Below are 16,681 nucleotides of genomic sequence, written 5' to 3' on the forward strand. Positions count from 1 at the left end.
CCCCTAACTCTCTCCCTCCCTCCCTCCCATGTCCTCCCTCCCCCCCACCCTTGGTAACCACCACACTCTTGTCCATGTCTCTTAGTCTCATTTTTATGTTCCACCACTGTATGGAATCATGTAGTTCTTGTTTTTTTCTGATTTACTTATTTCACTCCTTACAATGTTATCAAGATTCTGGCTAGGATTTAAAGTGTGATATTGAATAGCAGTGGTGAAAGTAGGCATCTTTGTCTTATTTCTGATTTAGGGAAAGATTTTTAGTGTTTCGCCATATATGTGATGCTAAATGGGTTTTTCACACATTTTCATCTTCATGTTGAGGAGCACCCATTTTTGTTAAGTAATGTTTATTTTTGGTTCAGATGTATTACTGAATTTTATATAAAAGATGAGAAAACATGAAAATGGTGATATGATAATCAAGTTTCAAATAGTATGACTGAAAAAAATCGTTAAAATTGGTGACTTATGCTAGACAGGTTTGAATGGAAAGAATAAATTAAATATATGCACAGAATATTGTAAGTAATTGTTAAAGATCATATTAAAGATCATATCAGAGATTACAGATTTCACATATTCATTTTACATATATATTTATATACATATATATGAAGCATATAGGAAATTTATTTATCTCACATACTTTTTTTTTTTAAAGGTTCTCTAGTGGTAGAACCCTTCCACCCTCCTCTGCTGTGAATCAGAGTGACTGATAATTAGCTATCTGAGCATTAGACTTTTGAACTATTTTTCAGGAATGATTGTGGACAAGTAAATAATATAACTGTACCAAATGTTACTTTATAGTAGCATTTAACATCACATGCAGGTTTTTTATAGATTAGATGTTATTTAATTATAAAAATTGTTAGAACAATCTTTCATATAAAAGTTTTAGGCATACTTTCCTCCTCCTACTGGAAGCAGGTATTCTTTTGTCTGCAATTCATATTTAGATTTGAGTGGCCTCAAAGGCAGTCACATTTCAAATAGACACTGGTATAGAAGTTCCTTGCCTCAAGGAGACATTGCCCTTTGTTGCCTAAGTAGCAGTCTAAAATCCAACCAGCTTCCCATCTGACTTTCAGAAAGGGGGACTTTTTTAGGTTTGTACATGTAGATGTGGAAGTGAGAAAAAACCAAGACACTTCCTCTTTTCTGCAGATCTTGCAGATGTCATTGAAGGGAAGGGGTGAGAGGTGAAGTCAGTCACAGCCATTATCTATAACAGTAATGTAATAGAGTGCAAGTAGCCTCAATGATTACAATCTTAATTTAGAAAAATATTTTTAAAGGTATTTTTTGGTTATAGTTTTGCTTTCATATTCTTACAGATTTACAGTATGACCTTGAGATTGTCTGCCTTATTTGAAGAAAAAATGAAGAAAATCTCCTCTGATTTTAAAATTGGTCAAAAATTCAATGAAAAACTTCGAAGAAGCCAGAGGTTCAGGAGACAGCAAAATTATAACCGTGTCAATCAGGCTAATAAAAGAATCAGGTGATTTGGTTATTGCTAGCTTTGTATGCAATTTTGTTAACTTTCAGGTTGTGAGAACATTTTTAGTTTTATTATGCTAAAAATTCTTAAATCATTTTAGAGTACAGTATATTCAGAAAAGAATAGTTCTTTTGATAGCATTCTGTGTATGTAAGAGCTGATGCATTGATCTGTAATTATGTAAAGTTATAAGCATTCAATGAAAATCATCAGTTGTAAAAATTTTATAAAGGATTATATAAAGTAACCTTTTTTGCATAAGAAACTTGGTTTTTAATGCATAGAGTAAAGTAATGATTATATATGGACATTGAGCATTTGATGTGTATGGGAAAATGTCCATTAGGTATATAATATCCCATATTTTTTACTGAGAATTTGTCTTAAAGAAATAGAAAATGCAATGTTTGTTCTCTTAGTAATTTAAGATTAATTTTATTTTGCCTTCTTTGACTATGTAGCATATATTACTGTCAAATTTACGGTTATTGTAAAGTAATGGGATGTGCACCATGAGTTATTCAATGTTTAGTTTATTTCCATGTATATTTTGAATGTGCACTACACCCTTGATAGAATTTCTTCATGGTTGTTCTCGGAATTACACTATGCATTTCAATTCAAAATAGTCTCCTGGGTTTATATTATTTATTTCTCATAGAGACAGGAATTTTGTTATAGTTTAGTTCCTTAACACCCTCACCCCATTCGTGCTATTCTTGTCATACTGGTCACATATTTGTTATATTTTATGCAGTTGTCTTTTTTTTTTTTTTTTTTTTTTTTTTTTTTTTGCATTTTTCTGAAGCTGGAAACAGGGAGAGACAGTCAGACAGACTCCCGCATGCACCCGACCGGGATCCACCCGGCACGCCCACCAGGGGCGAAGCTCTGCCCACCAGGGGGCGATGCTCTGCCCATCCTGGGCGTCGCCCTGTTGCGACCAGAGCCACTCTAGCGCCTGAGGCAGAGGCCACAGAGCCATCCCCAGCGCCCGGGCCATCTTTGCTCCAATGGAGCCTTGGCTGCGGGAGGGGAAGAGAGAGACAGAGAGGAAGGCGCGGCGGAGGGGTGGAGAAGCAAATGGGCGCTTCTCCTGTGTGCCCTGGCCGGGAATCGAACTCGGGTCCTCCGCACGCTAGGCCGACGCTCTACCGCTGAGCCAACCGGCCAGGGCCTGCAGTTGTCTTTTAAATCAATTAAGAAATCAAATATTTATACTGTCATTTACATTTACCTATGTAATTATCTTTTCTAGTGGTCTTTATTTTTTTGGATTTGAGTTACCCTTTGGTGTCACTCCCTTTCAGCCTGAGTACTTTAGTTTTTCTCATAAGGGAGATGTGGTAACAGTTAACTGTTAGTTTTTATTTATTTGGGAACATTTTAATTTCAAATTCATTAAGACTTATTTTGCTGGATATAGAATTCTTAGCACAGTGTTTTTCTTTCAACATTTTGAGTATTTCACCCTATTGCCTACTGACCTCCACTGTTTCTGGTGAGAAGTCAGCAGTTAATCTTAGTGAGGTGTCCTCCCTTATGTATTTGGAGTTGTTTTCTCTTGCTGCTTTCAAGATTTTCTTTTTATCTGGCAACTAAATATGATGCATGTAGGTGTGGATTTCCTTGAGTTAGTCCTTTTTGGATAAACACATTCAGCTTTGTGGCCATGTAAATTTTTAAAAAATCAAATTTGGGTGTTTTTCAGCCTTTATTTCTCGTGTGTGTGTGTGTGTGTGTGTGTGTGTGTTTTGCCTTTTTTATTTTTCTAGGGTGCCCATTTTACACGTGTTGGTGTGATTAATGGTCTCCCACAGGTCTCTGATATTCTCTTCTTTTATTTGTTTGTTTATTTATTTATTTAGAGCAGTGGTAGTCAACCTGGTCCCTACCGCCCCCTAGTGGGCGTTCCAGCTTTCATGGTGGGCGGTAGCAGAGCAACCAAAGTATAAATAAAAAGATAGATTTAACTATAGTAAGTTGTTTTGTAAAGATTTATTCTGCCAAACAGCGAAAATTCAACATAAAGTACTTGGTAAGTAATTATTATTATATGCTTTAACTTGCTGTAACTCTGCTTTATAAATTTTATAAAGTAAAGTTACTTCCCTACTTTATAAATCACCATTACTGTGGAACCGGTGGGCGGTTAGAACATTTTACTAACAAATACAAAAGTGGGCAGTAGGTATAAAAAAGTTGACTACCCCTGATCTAGACCCTCCTCCGACAGTTCTATTGATGGCATTTTTTTCCTGTTCATGGACAAACTTTCCTATTTCTTTGTATATCTTGTAATTTTTTTTAAGCTGGGCATATTTAATAACGTAATATAGCAACTCTAGAAGTCGCATCTGTCCCAGGTTTTGTTGTTGCTGTTTGTTGTTAACATATTGTACAAAGTCTGGATGCTGACCCTTCTTCAGCAGTGATAAAGGTTACTGCTGGTTTTGTTTAGTGAATTGATGAGACCAGTTTTTGTAGAGTCTGTCTTTACCACAGTATTTAGTCACTAAAGTCTCTGCTGCTTCTTAAAAAATTAAGAAAAAAAAATTTTGAGCCGTTTCTCTAGATGTCTTCCCTGGCTCAGCAAAGCCCAATGGTCAGAAATATGTGCTTAAACACTTTAGGTAAGGCTTTTCCCCCTTTTCTGAAAGTGTGTGAGGTAGGGCAGACTTCACTTTTTGCTTGTATTTTACCCAGACATAAGAGTCGCAAGGTCAGCCAAGGATGAGTAATAACTGGGTTCTCTCCAGTTTTACTTGAATATGTGTAGAACCTTCCACATCCCCAAGATGTTTCAAAGACTCTAAAACTCCTTCACTATATCTCTTTTTTACACTTCTGGCTGAAATCTTTCTTGCTCCAGCCCTTACACAGCCTCAGGCCCAGTTGACCTTACTGAATGGCCTGTGGTGGGTTTAGTACTCCTGGGCTTGTAGCTTCTGTATGGAGTGCCCCTGCCAGGTCAGTTCCCACCACCTGCTAATCCTGATCCTCAGGGCTGTCCTGTCACAGAATTTGGGGTGTGTGTGTGTGTGACTTGGAGCAGCCCCAAGTTAAAATGCCAGAGATGCCACTTGTTTTACTTGGGTTCAGGAGATTTTCTTGAATACTTTTTTTAATTTGTTACATGCCTCTGTTTTACCAGGTTCTGAAATGGTTGTTTTGGATGATTTTGCCAGTCATATTTTTGCTTTTTGGGGGAGATGATTTGCTTAAGTCTTTATTGAATCTCTGTCCCCCATGTTTAGAATGAGAGAGCCTCATTAAAAACAGATAAGACAGGCTCTGGCCGGTTGGCTCAGCGGTAGAGCGTTGGCCTGGTGTGCGGGGGACCTGGGTTCGATTCCCGGCCAGGGCACATAGGAGAGGCGCCCATTTGCTTCTCCACCCCCCCCCTCCTTCCTTTCTGTCTCTCTCTTCCCCTCCCGCAGCCAAGGCTCCATTGGAGCAAGGATGGCCCGGGCGCTGGGAATGGCTCCTTGGCCTCTGCCCCAGGCGCTGGAGTGGCTCTGGTCGCAGCAGAGCTACGCCCCGGAGGAGCAGAGCATCGCCCTCTGGTGGGCAGAGCGTCGCCCCTGGTGGGAGTGCCGGGTGGATCCCGGTTGGGCGCATGCGGGAGTCTGTCTGACTGTCTCTCCCCATTTCCAGCTTCAGAAAAATACAAAAAAACAAAACAACAACAGATAAGACAGGTCCTGGCCGGTTGGCTCAGTGGTAGAGCGTCGGCCTGGCGTGCAGGATTCACGGGTTCGATTCCCAGCCAGGGCACACAGGAGAAGTGCCCATCTGCTTCTCCACCCCTGCCCCTCTCCTTCCTCTCTGTCTTTCTTTTCCCCTCCCATACCAAGGCTCCATTGGAGCAAAGTTTGCCCGGGCGCTGAGGATGGCTCTTGTGGCCTCTGCCTCAGGTGCTAGAATGGCTCTGGTTGCAACAGAGCGATGCCCCAGATGGGCAGAGCATCGCCCCCTGGTGGGCGTGCCGGGTGGATCCCAGTCAGGTGCATGCAGGAGTCTGTCTGCCTGCCTCCCTGTTTCCAACTTCAGAAAAATATAAAAAAAAGAAACAAAAAACAAACAGATAGACATACTCATTTAGTAAATGGCCTATTTATTTGCTTTGCGACCTGTAATTCAAGTATCAATGGTACACAGACTGAGTCTTCCCCCACCTCTTTTTCTAACTTTTCATTTTGAAATAATTTCAGAATTACGGAAAAGTTGAATAATTTAGAGAACTCCTGTATACTCTTGATATTCTGTTAATATTTTTTTTCTTTAAATCATTCAAAATAATATTTCCCCTAAATACTTGGTGTGGATTTGCTGAGAACAAGTTCTAACCACACCCTGTTTGTATTTCTATAGTTTGACACAATAATGTACTTGGGGCATTTTTTCCGCTAATCTAGATCATGCACTGCATTTTGTTGCTCTGTCTCTTTAGTCTTTTTTAATCTGAAATTTTGTTTGTAACCTTTGTCTTATTGGTAGATATTAAGACTGTAGTTCACTTACTTTATAAAATGACCCTCAGTTTGGATTTGTCTGTTACTGTGTGAGTTTTTATTTTATTTAAAAACTTGTTATTTTTCTCTGAACCAAGAAAGTCTTAACAGTTTAGAAGAACGTAGGATAAAAGGGGAAAACTTTCACTTTTGAGGTGTTACCAGCTTATCAAGTGTCATGATAAGTATAAACCTGTAATAATTTCTTTTTGTGTTTACTGGTCTGCCCTACAGTTGATATTAATGGCAGTTAAATTTTTGATATAACCATGAATTTTCTTAATTATGATGTTATAAACAATTACTGCTTTAAAGAATTGTAGTTATCCTTTAGCTCAAATGCTTTAGAACTCCTCAAATGCCCTTTATTTATTTATTTATTTTTTTAAATAAATTTTTATTAATGGTAATGGGATGACATTAATAAATCAGGGTACATATATTCGAAGAAAACATGTCTAGGTTATTTTGTCATCAAATTATTTTGCAAACCCCTCGCCCAAAGTCAGATTGTCCTCCATCACCCTCTATATAGTTCTCTGTGCCCCTCCCCCTCCCCCTAACTCTCTCCCTCCCTCCCTCCCATGTCCTCCCTCCCCCCCCCACCCTTCGTAACCACCACACTCTTGTCCATGTCTCTTAGTCTCATTTTTATGTTCCACCAATGTATGGAATCATGTAGTTCTTGTTTTTTTCTGATTTGCTTATTTCACTCCTTATAATGTTATCAAGATCCCACCGTTTTGCTGTAAATGATCTGATGTCATCATTTCTTATGGCTGAGTAGTATTCCATAGTGTATATGTGCCACATCTTCTTTATCCAGTCTTCTATTGAAGGGCTTTTTGGTTGTTTCCATGTCTTGGCCACTGTGAACAGTGCTGCAATGAACATGGGGCTACATGTGTCTTCACGTATCAATGTTTCTGAGGTTTTGGGGTATATACCCAGTAGAGGGATTGCTGGGTCATAAGGTAGTTCTATTTGTAGTTTTTTGAGGAACCACCATACTTTCCTCCATAATGGTTGTACTACTTTACAGTCCCACCAACAGTGAATGAGGGTTTTTTTTCTCCACAGCCTCTCCAACATTTGCTATTACCCGTCTTGTTGATAATAGCTAATCTAACAGGAGTGAGGTTGTATCTCATTGTAGTTTTGATTTGCATTTCTCTAATAACTAATGAAGCTGAGCATCTTTTCATATATCTGTTGGCCATTTGTATCTCTTCCTGGGAGAAGTGTCTGTTCATGTCCTCTTCCCATTTTTTTATTGGATTGTTTGTTTGTTTGTTGTTGAGTTTTATGAGTTCTTTGTAAATTTTGGATATTAGGCCCTTATCTGAGCTGTCGTTTGAAAATATCAGTTCCCATATAGTTGGCTGTCTGTTTATTTTGCTATCAGTTTCTCTTGCTGAGCAAAAACTTTTAATTCTGATGTAGTCCCATTCATTTATCTTTGCCTTCACTTCTCTTGCCATTGGAGTCAAGTTCATAAAATGTTCTTTAAAACCCAGGTCCATGATTTTAGTACCTATGTCTTCTTCTATGTACTTTATTGTTTCAGGTCTTATATTTAGGTCTTTGATCCATTTTGAATTAATTTTAGTACACGGGGACAGGCTGTAGTCGAGTTTCATTCTTTTGCATGTGGCTTTCCAGTTTTCCCAACACCATTTGTTGAAGAGGCTTTCTTTTCTCCATTGTGTGTTGTTGGCCCCTTTATCAAAGATTATTTGACCATATATATGTGGTTTTATTTCTGGGCTTTCTATTCTGTTCCATTGGTCTGAGTGTCTATTTTTTTGCCAATACCATGCTGTTTTGATTATCGTGGCCCTATAATATAGTTTAAAGTCAGGTATTGTAATGCCCCCAGCTTCATTCTTTTTCCTTAGGATTGTTTTGGCTATTCGGGGTTTTTTATAGTTCCATATAAATCTGATGATTTTTTGTTCCATTTCTTTAAAAAATCTCATAGGGATTTTGATGGGAATTGCATTAAATTTGTATATTGCTTTGGGTAATATGGCCATTTTGATTATATTTATTCTTCCTATCCAAGAACAAGGAATATTTTTCCATCTCATTGTATCTTTTTCGATTTCCCTTAACAATGCTTTGTAATTTTCATTATATAGGTCCTTTACGTTCTTTGTTATGTTTATTCCTAGGTATTTTATTTTTTTTGTTGCAATCGTGAAGGGGATTATTTTTTTGAGTTCGTTTTCTAATATTTCATTGTTGGCATATAGAAAGGCTATGGACTTTTGTATGTTAATTTTGTATCCTGCGACCTTACTGTATTGGTTTATTGTTTCTAATAATCTTTTTGTGGAGTCCTTCGGGTTTTCGATGTATAGGATCATATCATCAGCAAAAAGTGATAGCTTTACTTCTTCTTTTCCGATATGGATGCCTTTTATTTCTTTGTCTTGTCTGATTGCTCTGGCCAGAACTTCTAGCACCACGTTGAATAAGAGTGGAGAGAGTGGACAACCCTGTCTTGTTCCTGATTTAAGGTAGAAAGTCCTCAGTTTTATGCTGTTTAATAGGATGTTGGCTGATGGTTTATCATATATGGCCTTTATCATGTTGAGATATTTTCCTTCTATACCCATTTTGTTGAGAGTCTTAAACATAAAATTGTGTTGTATTTTATCAAAAGCCTTTTCTGCATCTATTGATAAGATCATGTGGTTTTTGTTCTTTGTTTTGTTGATATGGTGTATTACGTTAACCGTTTTGCGTATGTTGAACCATCCTTGAGATTCTGGGATGAATCCCACTTGATCATGATGTATTATTTTTTTAATATGTTGTTGTATTCGGTTTGCCAGTATTTTGTTTAGTATTTTAGCATCTGTATTCATTAGAGATATTGGTCTGTAGTTTTCTTTCTTTGTGCCATCCTTGCCAGGTTTTGGTATGAGGGTTATATTGGCCTCATAAAATGTCTTTGGAAGTATTGCTTCTTCAATTTTTTGGAAGACTTTGAGTAGAATAGGAACCAAGTCTTCTTTGAATGTTTGATAGAATTCACTAGTATAACCGTCTGGGCCTGGACTTTTATTTTTGGAGAGATTTTTAATAGTTTTTTCTATTTCCTCCCTGCTGATTGGTCTGTTTAGGCTTTCTGCTTCTTCATGACTCAGTCTAGGAAGGTTGTATTGTTCTAGGAATTTATCCATTTCTTCTAGATTGTTGTATTTGGTGGCATATAATTTTTCATAGTATTCTACAATAATTCTTTGTATATCTATGATGTCTGTGGTGATCTCTCCTCTTTCATTTTGGATTTTATTTATTTGAGTCCTGTGTCTTTTTTCCTTGGTGAGTCTTGCCAAGGGTTTGTCAATTTTGTTGATCTTTTCAAAGAACCAGCTCCTTGTTTTATTGATTTTTTCTATAGTTTTTCTGTTCTCTATTTCATTTATTTCTGCTCTGATTTTTATTATCTCCTTTCTTCGGCTGGTTTTGGGTTGTCTTTGTTCTTCTTTTTCTAGTTCCTTAAGGTGTGAAGTTAAGTGGTTTACTTCGGCTCTCTCTTGTTTGTTCATATAGGCCTGAAGTGATATGAACTTTCCTCTTATTACTGCTTTTGCTGCATCCCAGAGATTCTGATATGTCGTATTTTCATTTTCATTTGTCTGTATATATCTTTTGATTTCTGCGCTTATTTCTTCTTTGACCCATTCATTTTTTAGAAGTATGTTGTTTAGTTTCCACATTTTTTGGGGTTTTCCCCCTCTTTTTTGCAGTTGAATTCTAGTTTCAAGGCTTTATGATCAGAAAATATGCTTGGTACAATTTCAGTTTTTCTAAATTTGCTGATAAATTTGCTGATATTGTCTTTGTGGCCCAACATATGGTCAATTCTTGAGAATGTTCCATGTACACTAGAGAAAAATGTATACTCTGTCGGTTTGGGATGAAGTGTCCTGTAGATGTCTATCATATCCAGGTGTTCTAGTATTTCGTTTAAGGCCACTATATCTTTATTGATTTTCTGTTTGGATGACCGATCTAGAGCCGTCAGCGGTGTATTGAGGTCTCCAAGTATGATTGTATTTTTGTTAGTTTTTGTTTTAAGGTCAATACGTAGCTGTCTTATATATTTTGGTGCTCCTTGGTTTGGTGCATATATATTAAGGATTGTTATGTCTTCTTGATTCAACTTCCCCTTAATCATTATGAAATGACCATTTTTGTCTCTGAGTACTTTTTCTGTCTTGTAGTCAGCATTATTAGATATGAGTATTGCTACGCCTGCTTTTTTTTGGGTGTTGTTTGCTTGGAGTATTGTTTTCCAGCCTTTCACTTTGAATTTGTTTTTATCCTTGTTGCTTAGATGTGTTTCTTGTAGGCAGCATATAGTTGGATTTTCTTTTTTAATCCATTCTGCTACTCTGTGTCTTTTTATTGGTAAGTTTAATCCATTTACATTTAGTGTAATTATTGACACTTGTGGGTTCCCTACTGCCATTTTATAAATTGCTTTCTGTTAGTTTTGTATCTAGTTTGATTCTTCTCTTTTGTTTTTCTATCATTTGTTTTTGTTTGTTTGTGTTCCATACTTCTTTCCTCTGTTGCTACCTTTTTTAAGTCAAGTGTTTTTGTGGTGGTTTTTTTAAGGGTGGTTACCATTAAGTAATGAAAAGGGTACCTACCATATTCATTGTAGTACCCTATCTTATAAGTATTTCTGCACTTCATCATCCTTTGCTACTGTTAATCTCCATCCTCTCCCCCCTTTTTTTCCTTTGTTGTCACAGTTTGTTTGGTTTTATTGTGTTCTTGGTGGAGCTGTTACTTGTGGTGTTGTTTTCTTTTGTTCTTTGAATCTGGTTGGAAAACCCCCTTTAGTATTTCCTGGAGTGGGGGCTTTCTGTTGATAAATTCTCTCATCTTTTCTGTATTTGTGAATGTTTTTATATCTCCTTCATACTTGAAGGATAGCTTTGATGGGTATAGTATTCTTGGCTGAAAGTTCCTCTCTTTCAGGACTTTAAATATTGGGGTCCACTCTCTTCTAGCTTGTAGAGTTTCTGCTGAGAAATCTGATGATAATCTAATAGGCCTTCCTTTATATATTGTACTCTTCATTTCCCTGGCTGCCTTGAGAATTTTTTCTTTGTCATTGGTTTGTGTCATCTTTATTATGATGTGCCTTGGAGTGGGTTTGTTGGGGTTAAGAAAACTTGGTGTTCTGTTTGCTTCTTGAATTTGAGGCTTTAGTTCCTTCCACAGGCTTGGGAAGTTCTCATCTATTATTTGTTTGAGTATATTCTCCATTCCATTTTCTTTCTCTTCTCCCTCTGATATACCTATTATTCTTATGTTATTCTTTCTGATGGAGTCAGACAATTCCTGTAAGGCTTTCTCATTTTTTATTATTTTTGAGTCTCTTTCTTCTTCTCTCTGTTGTGCCTCAAGTTGTTTGTCTTCTATTTCACTAATCCTATCTTCAATCTGGGCTGTTCTGTTAGCTAAGCTTGTTACCTCGTTTTTCAGCTCGTGAATTGAGTTTTTCATTTCTGTTTGATTTGTTTTTATAGTTTCAATTTCCTTGGTAATATATTCTTTGTGTTCATTGAGTTGTTTTCTGATCTCCCTATATTGCCTTTCTGTGTTTTCTTGTATATCTCTGAGTATTTTTAAGATTTCTATTTTAAATTCTCTGTCATTTAGCTCCAAGGCTTCCAATATGTTGTCTTTTCTCCATAGATTTTTCCACATCTATTTGTGTTACCTCTCTTTCTTTTGTATCCATAATATTCGATTTCCTCTTTCTTATCGGCATCTGAGGGTGGTCTTATTGATAGCACTAATTAGAATTAATAAAGAATAAAAAGTAAAAAAAAAAAAAAAAAAGGTAAAACACCCCACAAAAAAAAAACAGTAATAATTTATTATTTCCCCCTTTTTTTCTCTCTTCTTTTTCCCTCCTCTCCCCTCCTCAGGGAAATATCGTGCCTATAATGGAGGGCCTGATTTGGGGTGAAGAGTTCAAGGGGCAAAAAAAGGGAGTAGGGACCTACTAAATGCAAAAAAAAAAAAAAAAAAAAAGCAAGAAAATTTTAGACAAGCATAAGATGATTCGCTTGTAAGTGATGGTCAACTAAGAGATATAATGAGAGGGATAAGAGGGAACCAGAAAAAAGGACCAAAAAAGAATAATAAAGAAGAAAAAATAAAAATAATAAGTAAAAATCTGTTGTATTAAGTGGAGCGAAGACTAAATACAATGGAGACCTTGGGTTGGGAGGACCCAAAATGCCACAAAAATAAACAAACAAGAAAAAAAATAAAAACAAAAGCAAAAAAGAGAAATAAAGCCAAAAAAAAGCCTTGAGTCCCAAATTAACTAATTTGTTCGTGATTGAGGATTATATAGGAGGAAAGTAAAATGAGAAAAGAAAAAACGAATAGAAAGGAAAAAATAAGAAAAAGAGAAAAACGAAGGAAGAAATAAAATAGGAAGAGAAAAAAACAAAATAAAGCAAGACAAAAAAAAAAAACAAAAGAGGAGAGAGTGAGAGTTAAGTGTTTTGGAGTATAACCTTAAAGGAGGGTGAGGATGAAGAAGAAAAATAAAATGCAACACTCATGGGTAGTGTAGTTCAAGAAAGGGGAAGCATAAGATGGGCAGAGAATAGAAGGACCGAGGTGGAGGAAATAAAGGCAAAAAGATAGAAGAAACAAACAACAACAACAACAACAAAAAATTAGTGGATCAAGTTGTAAAGTCTGTGGGTTTTTCTTGATTTTGAGAGGTTAACTTCTTCCTTTTTCTTTTCTCTCCCTCTTCCTGGTCGGTGACTCTGTACCCCCGGCTCTGCCCCTGTGTCACACTTAGGTAGGGATTGCAGTTGATGGGATTCTATGGCAATGTCATATAATTGGCTTTAGTCTTGCTGGAAGTAAAGGCTTGTTGGCGTTTGCAGGGTCCAACGATGAGAGAGTTTGCTTTCCTGGATTCTCTCTCCTAGTCCCCCCTTTCTGAATTAGCAGCCTGGTGATCCAGCTATAAGGCTGCAACTGCTTCTGCCTGGGGAGTAAGAGGCTCAAAGAGCTGGGAAATCCCCACTCTATCCCCACTCAGTGCAAGGCTTTGGGAAAGGCTCTGACAGTCAGGGCCTCCAGTGTAATCAGGCGGGGGTGGGAGTCAATTGTTGTCAAGGTGACTGTTCAGCGCCTATCATTTAGTTGGACCTCTCAACCCAGGCTTTCCACACTTTGTAGCCTGTTTTTGCAGGGAAGAAGAGGCACTAGTCTCTGCTTACGACTAGTGTAGTATAGACCTTATTATCTGCCAAGTCCTTCTTGTTAGCGTTTATCCCTGAATATGGAGGCTCTATCAATCAGAAGTTGCCCCCGCCCCTTTAGCGAGAGGCACTAAAAAATATCACGCCTCTTGTCTTGGATCGCTGAACTGAGAGAGATCTTATCAATTAGAACCGAGGGTGCGCAGATTTCATGGGTTAAGCTAATTTCAGAGATTGGGTCGCAGCTGTGCTTCCGAAGGTATTTTAGGCTGCCTGCGCGTGCCCCTCCCCCAATGCTTGATTGTTAGCTTGAATGGCTGGGTGAGGTGCCCCGCCCACGGAGAGAATCTCCCAAGCCTCTCCCGCTCGGCCCGCCGCTGACGGCTGGACCGCACCAGGCACAGGATAATGGAGCCCCCTGGGTGTGCGTGCCAGCAGGGCGCCCTGGGTGCGTGGAATGCCCAAGGCACGCGCGCGAATGGGGCGCTCCGGGCACCGGTGGCCGGCGACCCCCACTCGCAGTGTGCGGGCCGCTGGGAACGTCAGCGGTGCTCAACCGGACCGCGCGGCTGCTCGTGGCGGCTCGCGGCGGCTGCTCGCGGTGGCGGCTCGCGGTGGCGGCTCGCATCGGCCGCTCGCGGCGGCTCGCGGTTCCCAAGTATATGGGCTGACTCACCACAGGCGCACTTCCTTGCGGTTTGAAAGAACGTCCCTGTGGTCGATTCCTCCACACCCTCGTCTCTCAGATTCAAGTGATAACAGTCCTTTCGCTATCAGTTTGTGTGGAACTCCGGAATGCTCCGAGGATAAATTTTTCTGTTTCTAGTTGATAAATTTGTTGTGATTTAGGGGAGAGCTGTCGGACGCGCTGCTCACGGCGCCATTTCCGTCACGTCACTATTTTTTTGTTTTAAAGGAAACTGGGATTATCTTAACATGGGTATTACCCAGATCTGTATGTACATCCAAAGATTATCTTGTTTTAAACTTACATTGTTTTCCCCCATAATCCATGGCTCAGGGGCTAAACATAGTGAATTGTCATTTAGCTGTAAACAATTTGGTCTTAAAAAAAATTAGCTTTTTCTGATCTCTTTTTTGGCTCTCTGTTCTTTTTTTAAACTGAATTTATTGGGGTAACATTGGTTAATCAAGTTATAGGTATAAGGAGTACAATTATTTAATACATCCTCTTTACATTATACTGTATGTTTACCACCCCAAGTCAAATCTCCTTTCATGACCATTTATCCCTCCTTTACCCTTTCCTGCCTCCTCCAACACCCTATTTGCCTTCAGGTTTTGTTGATTTCTCCTCTTAATTTTATACTGTGTTTAGACACATAAATAGGACTGGAGAGGAAGTTGGTTCAGACTGAGATTCAGATCCATAATGTGAAAAATGCCTGTATTACATAAATGTTGGCTTTCCTAAGCTTTTAATACAAAGAGCCTGAGGTATTCAGTTTGATTTTTCTGTAACTCTGTTACTTGGGTCATTTGTTCATTAATTTGTAATAGAACAGTATCAGATAACAGAGTAAGAGTATTGATAGTAATCCATGCCAGAATAAAATGTTAAAAACAAATATTTCAATGTTCTGCACTAAAATTATTCTCAGATTAAAGTTAATAATATACCTTTATTTAGGTGTTTTGTTTTGTTAAATATTGTTTGCTTTGTTTATATCTTTGACCAGAAACATCAAGCAGAAACGTTTAAAACCTCAGACAAGGGTAACTTCTGAGTTGATAGATTCTCCTGCCCAGTCTACCTCAAGCCAGGCAGCCTGTTCTGCATGCCACAAGACAAGTGCTAGTGTCTCGTCGGGCATTACTTCTGGTGACTCTTCAGATTCAACAGGATCATCAGAAAGAATGAGAAGAAATAGACCTGTTACTCTAATGAATGGTTCTCTGTTATCTGGTGAGAAGTGGGACATTATGTTATTCAACTGCTGAGTGCTCAAATGTGTAACACTGCTAGTTACTATGGGTTTATAAGAAGGAATAAATAAGACCCTGGCTGGCTGGCTCAGCGGTAGAGCGTTGGCCCAGCATGTGGAAGTCTTGGGTTTGATTCCCGGCCAGGGCACACAGGAGAGGCACCTATCTGCTTTTCCACCTTTACCCTTCTCCTATCTCTCTCTCTCTCTTCCCCTCCCGCAGCCAAGGCTCCATGGGAGCAAAGTTGGTCTGGGCGCTGAGGATGGCTCCATGGCCTCCGCCTCAGGCACTAGAATGGCTCTGTTTGCAATGCCCCAGAGGGGCTGAGCATCGCCCCCTGGTGGGCATGTTGGGTGGATCCTGGTCGGGTACATGTGGGAGTCTGTTTGCCACCCCCCACTTCTCACTTCGGAAAAGTACAAAAAAAAGAATACATAAGACATGGCCTTCATAACTCAAGGAACTTGAAATTCAACAGAGACAAAAGTTACAAATATAGACCAATTAGAATATTTTTTTTTACTTCTTTTTTTAAAGATTTTATTTATTCATTTTAGAGAGGGGGAGAGAGAGAGAGAGAAGAGGGGGTAGGAGCCAGTAGCATCAACTCCCATATATGCCTTGACCAGGCAAACCCAGGATTTTGAACCAGCGACCTCAGCATTTTCTGGTTGACGCTTTACCCACTGCGCCACCACAGGTCAGGCTAGAATATGTTTGATAAGTACTGTTTGCTGCAAATGGTACTACCACATTTTATGCAAATTTGAGTCCTATACATTTTAAATAATGTAATGTACATATCACATGTATGCAAAATTTGACATTTACTTCTTTAAATTAAAAAAAATAAAAGGCATGGTAGTAATGTAAGTTTAAAGCTGATGACCTAGGAAATTCTAACCTGATTATGTTATTGCTATTTGGTAGCATAACTAGCTGATGCTAACCCTATGTTAGTATTGTGTGAATAAGGCTGTGGTTTTTATGTACTTTGGTATTGTTCTGAGTGACTTTGTTGAACTGTGATGATAGTGTAGCAATTACTGTTGCAATTAAAAATAATAGTATCAAACAGGTAGAGTACTACCAGGTGAATGGCAAGCTTTGCAGAAGAGTTTGGATTACTTTATTGGGTCCCTTGTTGAGTAAGGGAGTCACATGATGAATTCTGTTTTAAGAAGGTAAATCAATTTGGCAGTGATATGCAGGGAAGGAGAAGAATCTGGAACTGGTCAATGGGAGTGAATAGTGGAATAGAGTAGGAACAGTCAGAGCAGACAAACAGCAGAGCAATTTCAAAGGAAGAAACATAGTTTGGTGATCAACATTTTTCTAACACAGCCACTTTCTTAACATCGAGTTGGGTCATGTTATGGTATAAAATTTTGTCTTTTAATGGTATGTTCCAACTCATTTTGTTGAAGTTTTCATTCTTTGATGGG

At 38.5% G+C, this 16,681-nt stretch overlaps 1 protein-coding gene across 5 annotated transcripts in view; it reads left to right on the forward strand.

The window, feature by feature from the left end:
* Positions 1 to 16,681, forward strand: part of BRWD1 (bromodomain and WD repeat domain containing 1) — a 152,577-nt gene that overhangs the window by 114,990 nt on the left and 20,906 nt on the right. For all 5 annotated transcript variants that reach the window (XM_066259356.1, XM_066259358.1, XM_066259357.1 and 2 more), the window contains 2 exons: positions 1,341 to 1,507; positions 14,990 to 15,216. In XM_066259356.1, coding sequence (XP_066115453.1) covers positions 1,341 to 1,507; positions 14,990 to 15,216 — 394 coding nt within the window. The remainder of the gene's footprint in view (positions 1 to 1,340; positions 1,508 to 14,989; positions 15,217 to 16,681) is intronic.

This window comes from Saccopteryx bilineata, chromosome 2 (genome assembly GCF_036850765.1).
Source record: "Saccopteryx bilineata isolate mSacBil1 chromosome 2, mSacBil1_pri_phased_curated, whole genome shotgun sequence".
NCBI lineage: Eukaryota > Metazoa > Chordata > Mammalia > Chiroptera > Emballonuridae > Saccopteryx > Saccopteryx bilineata.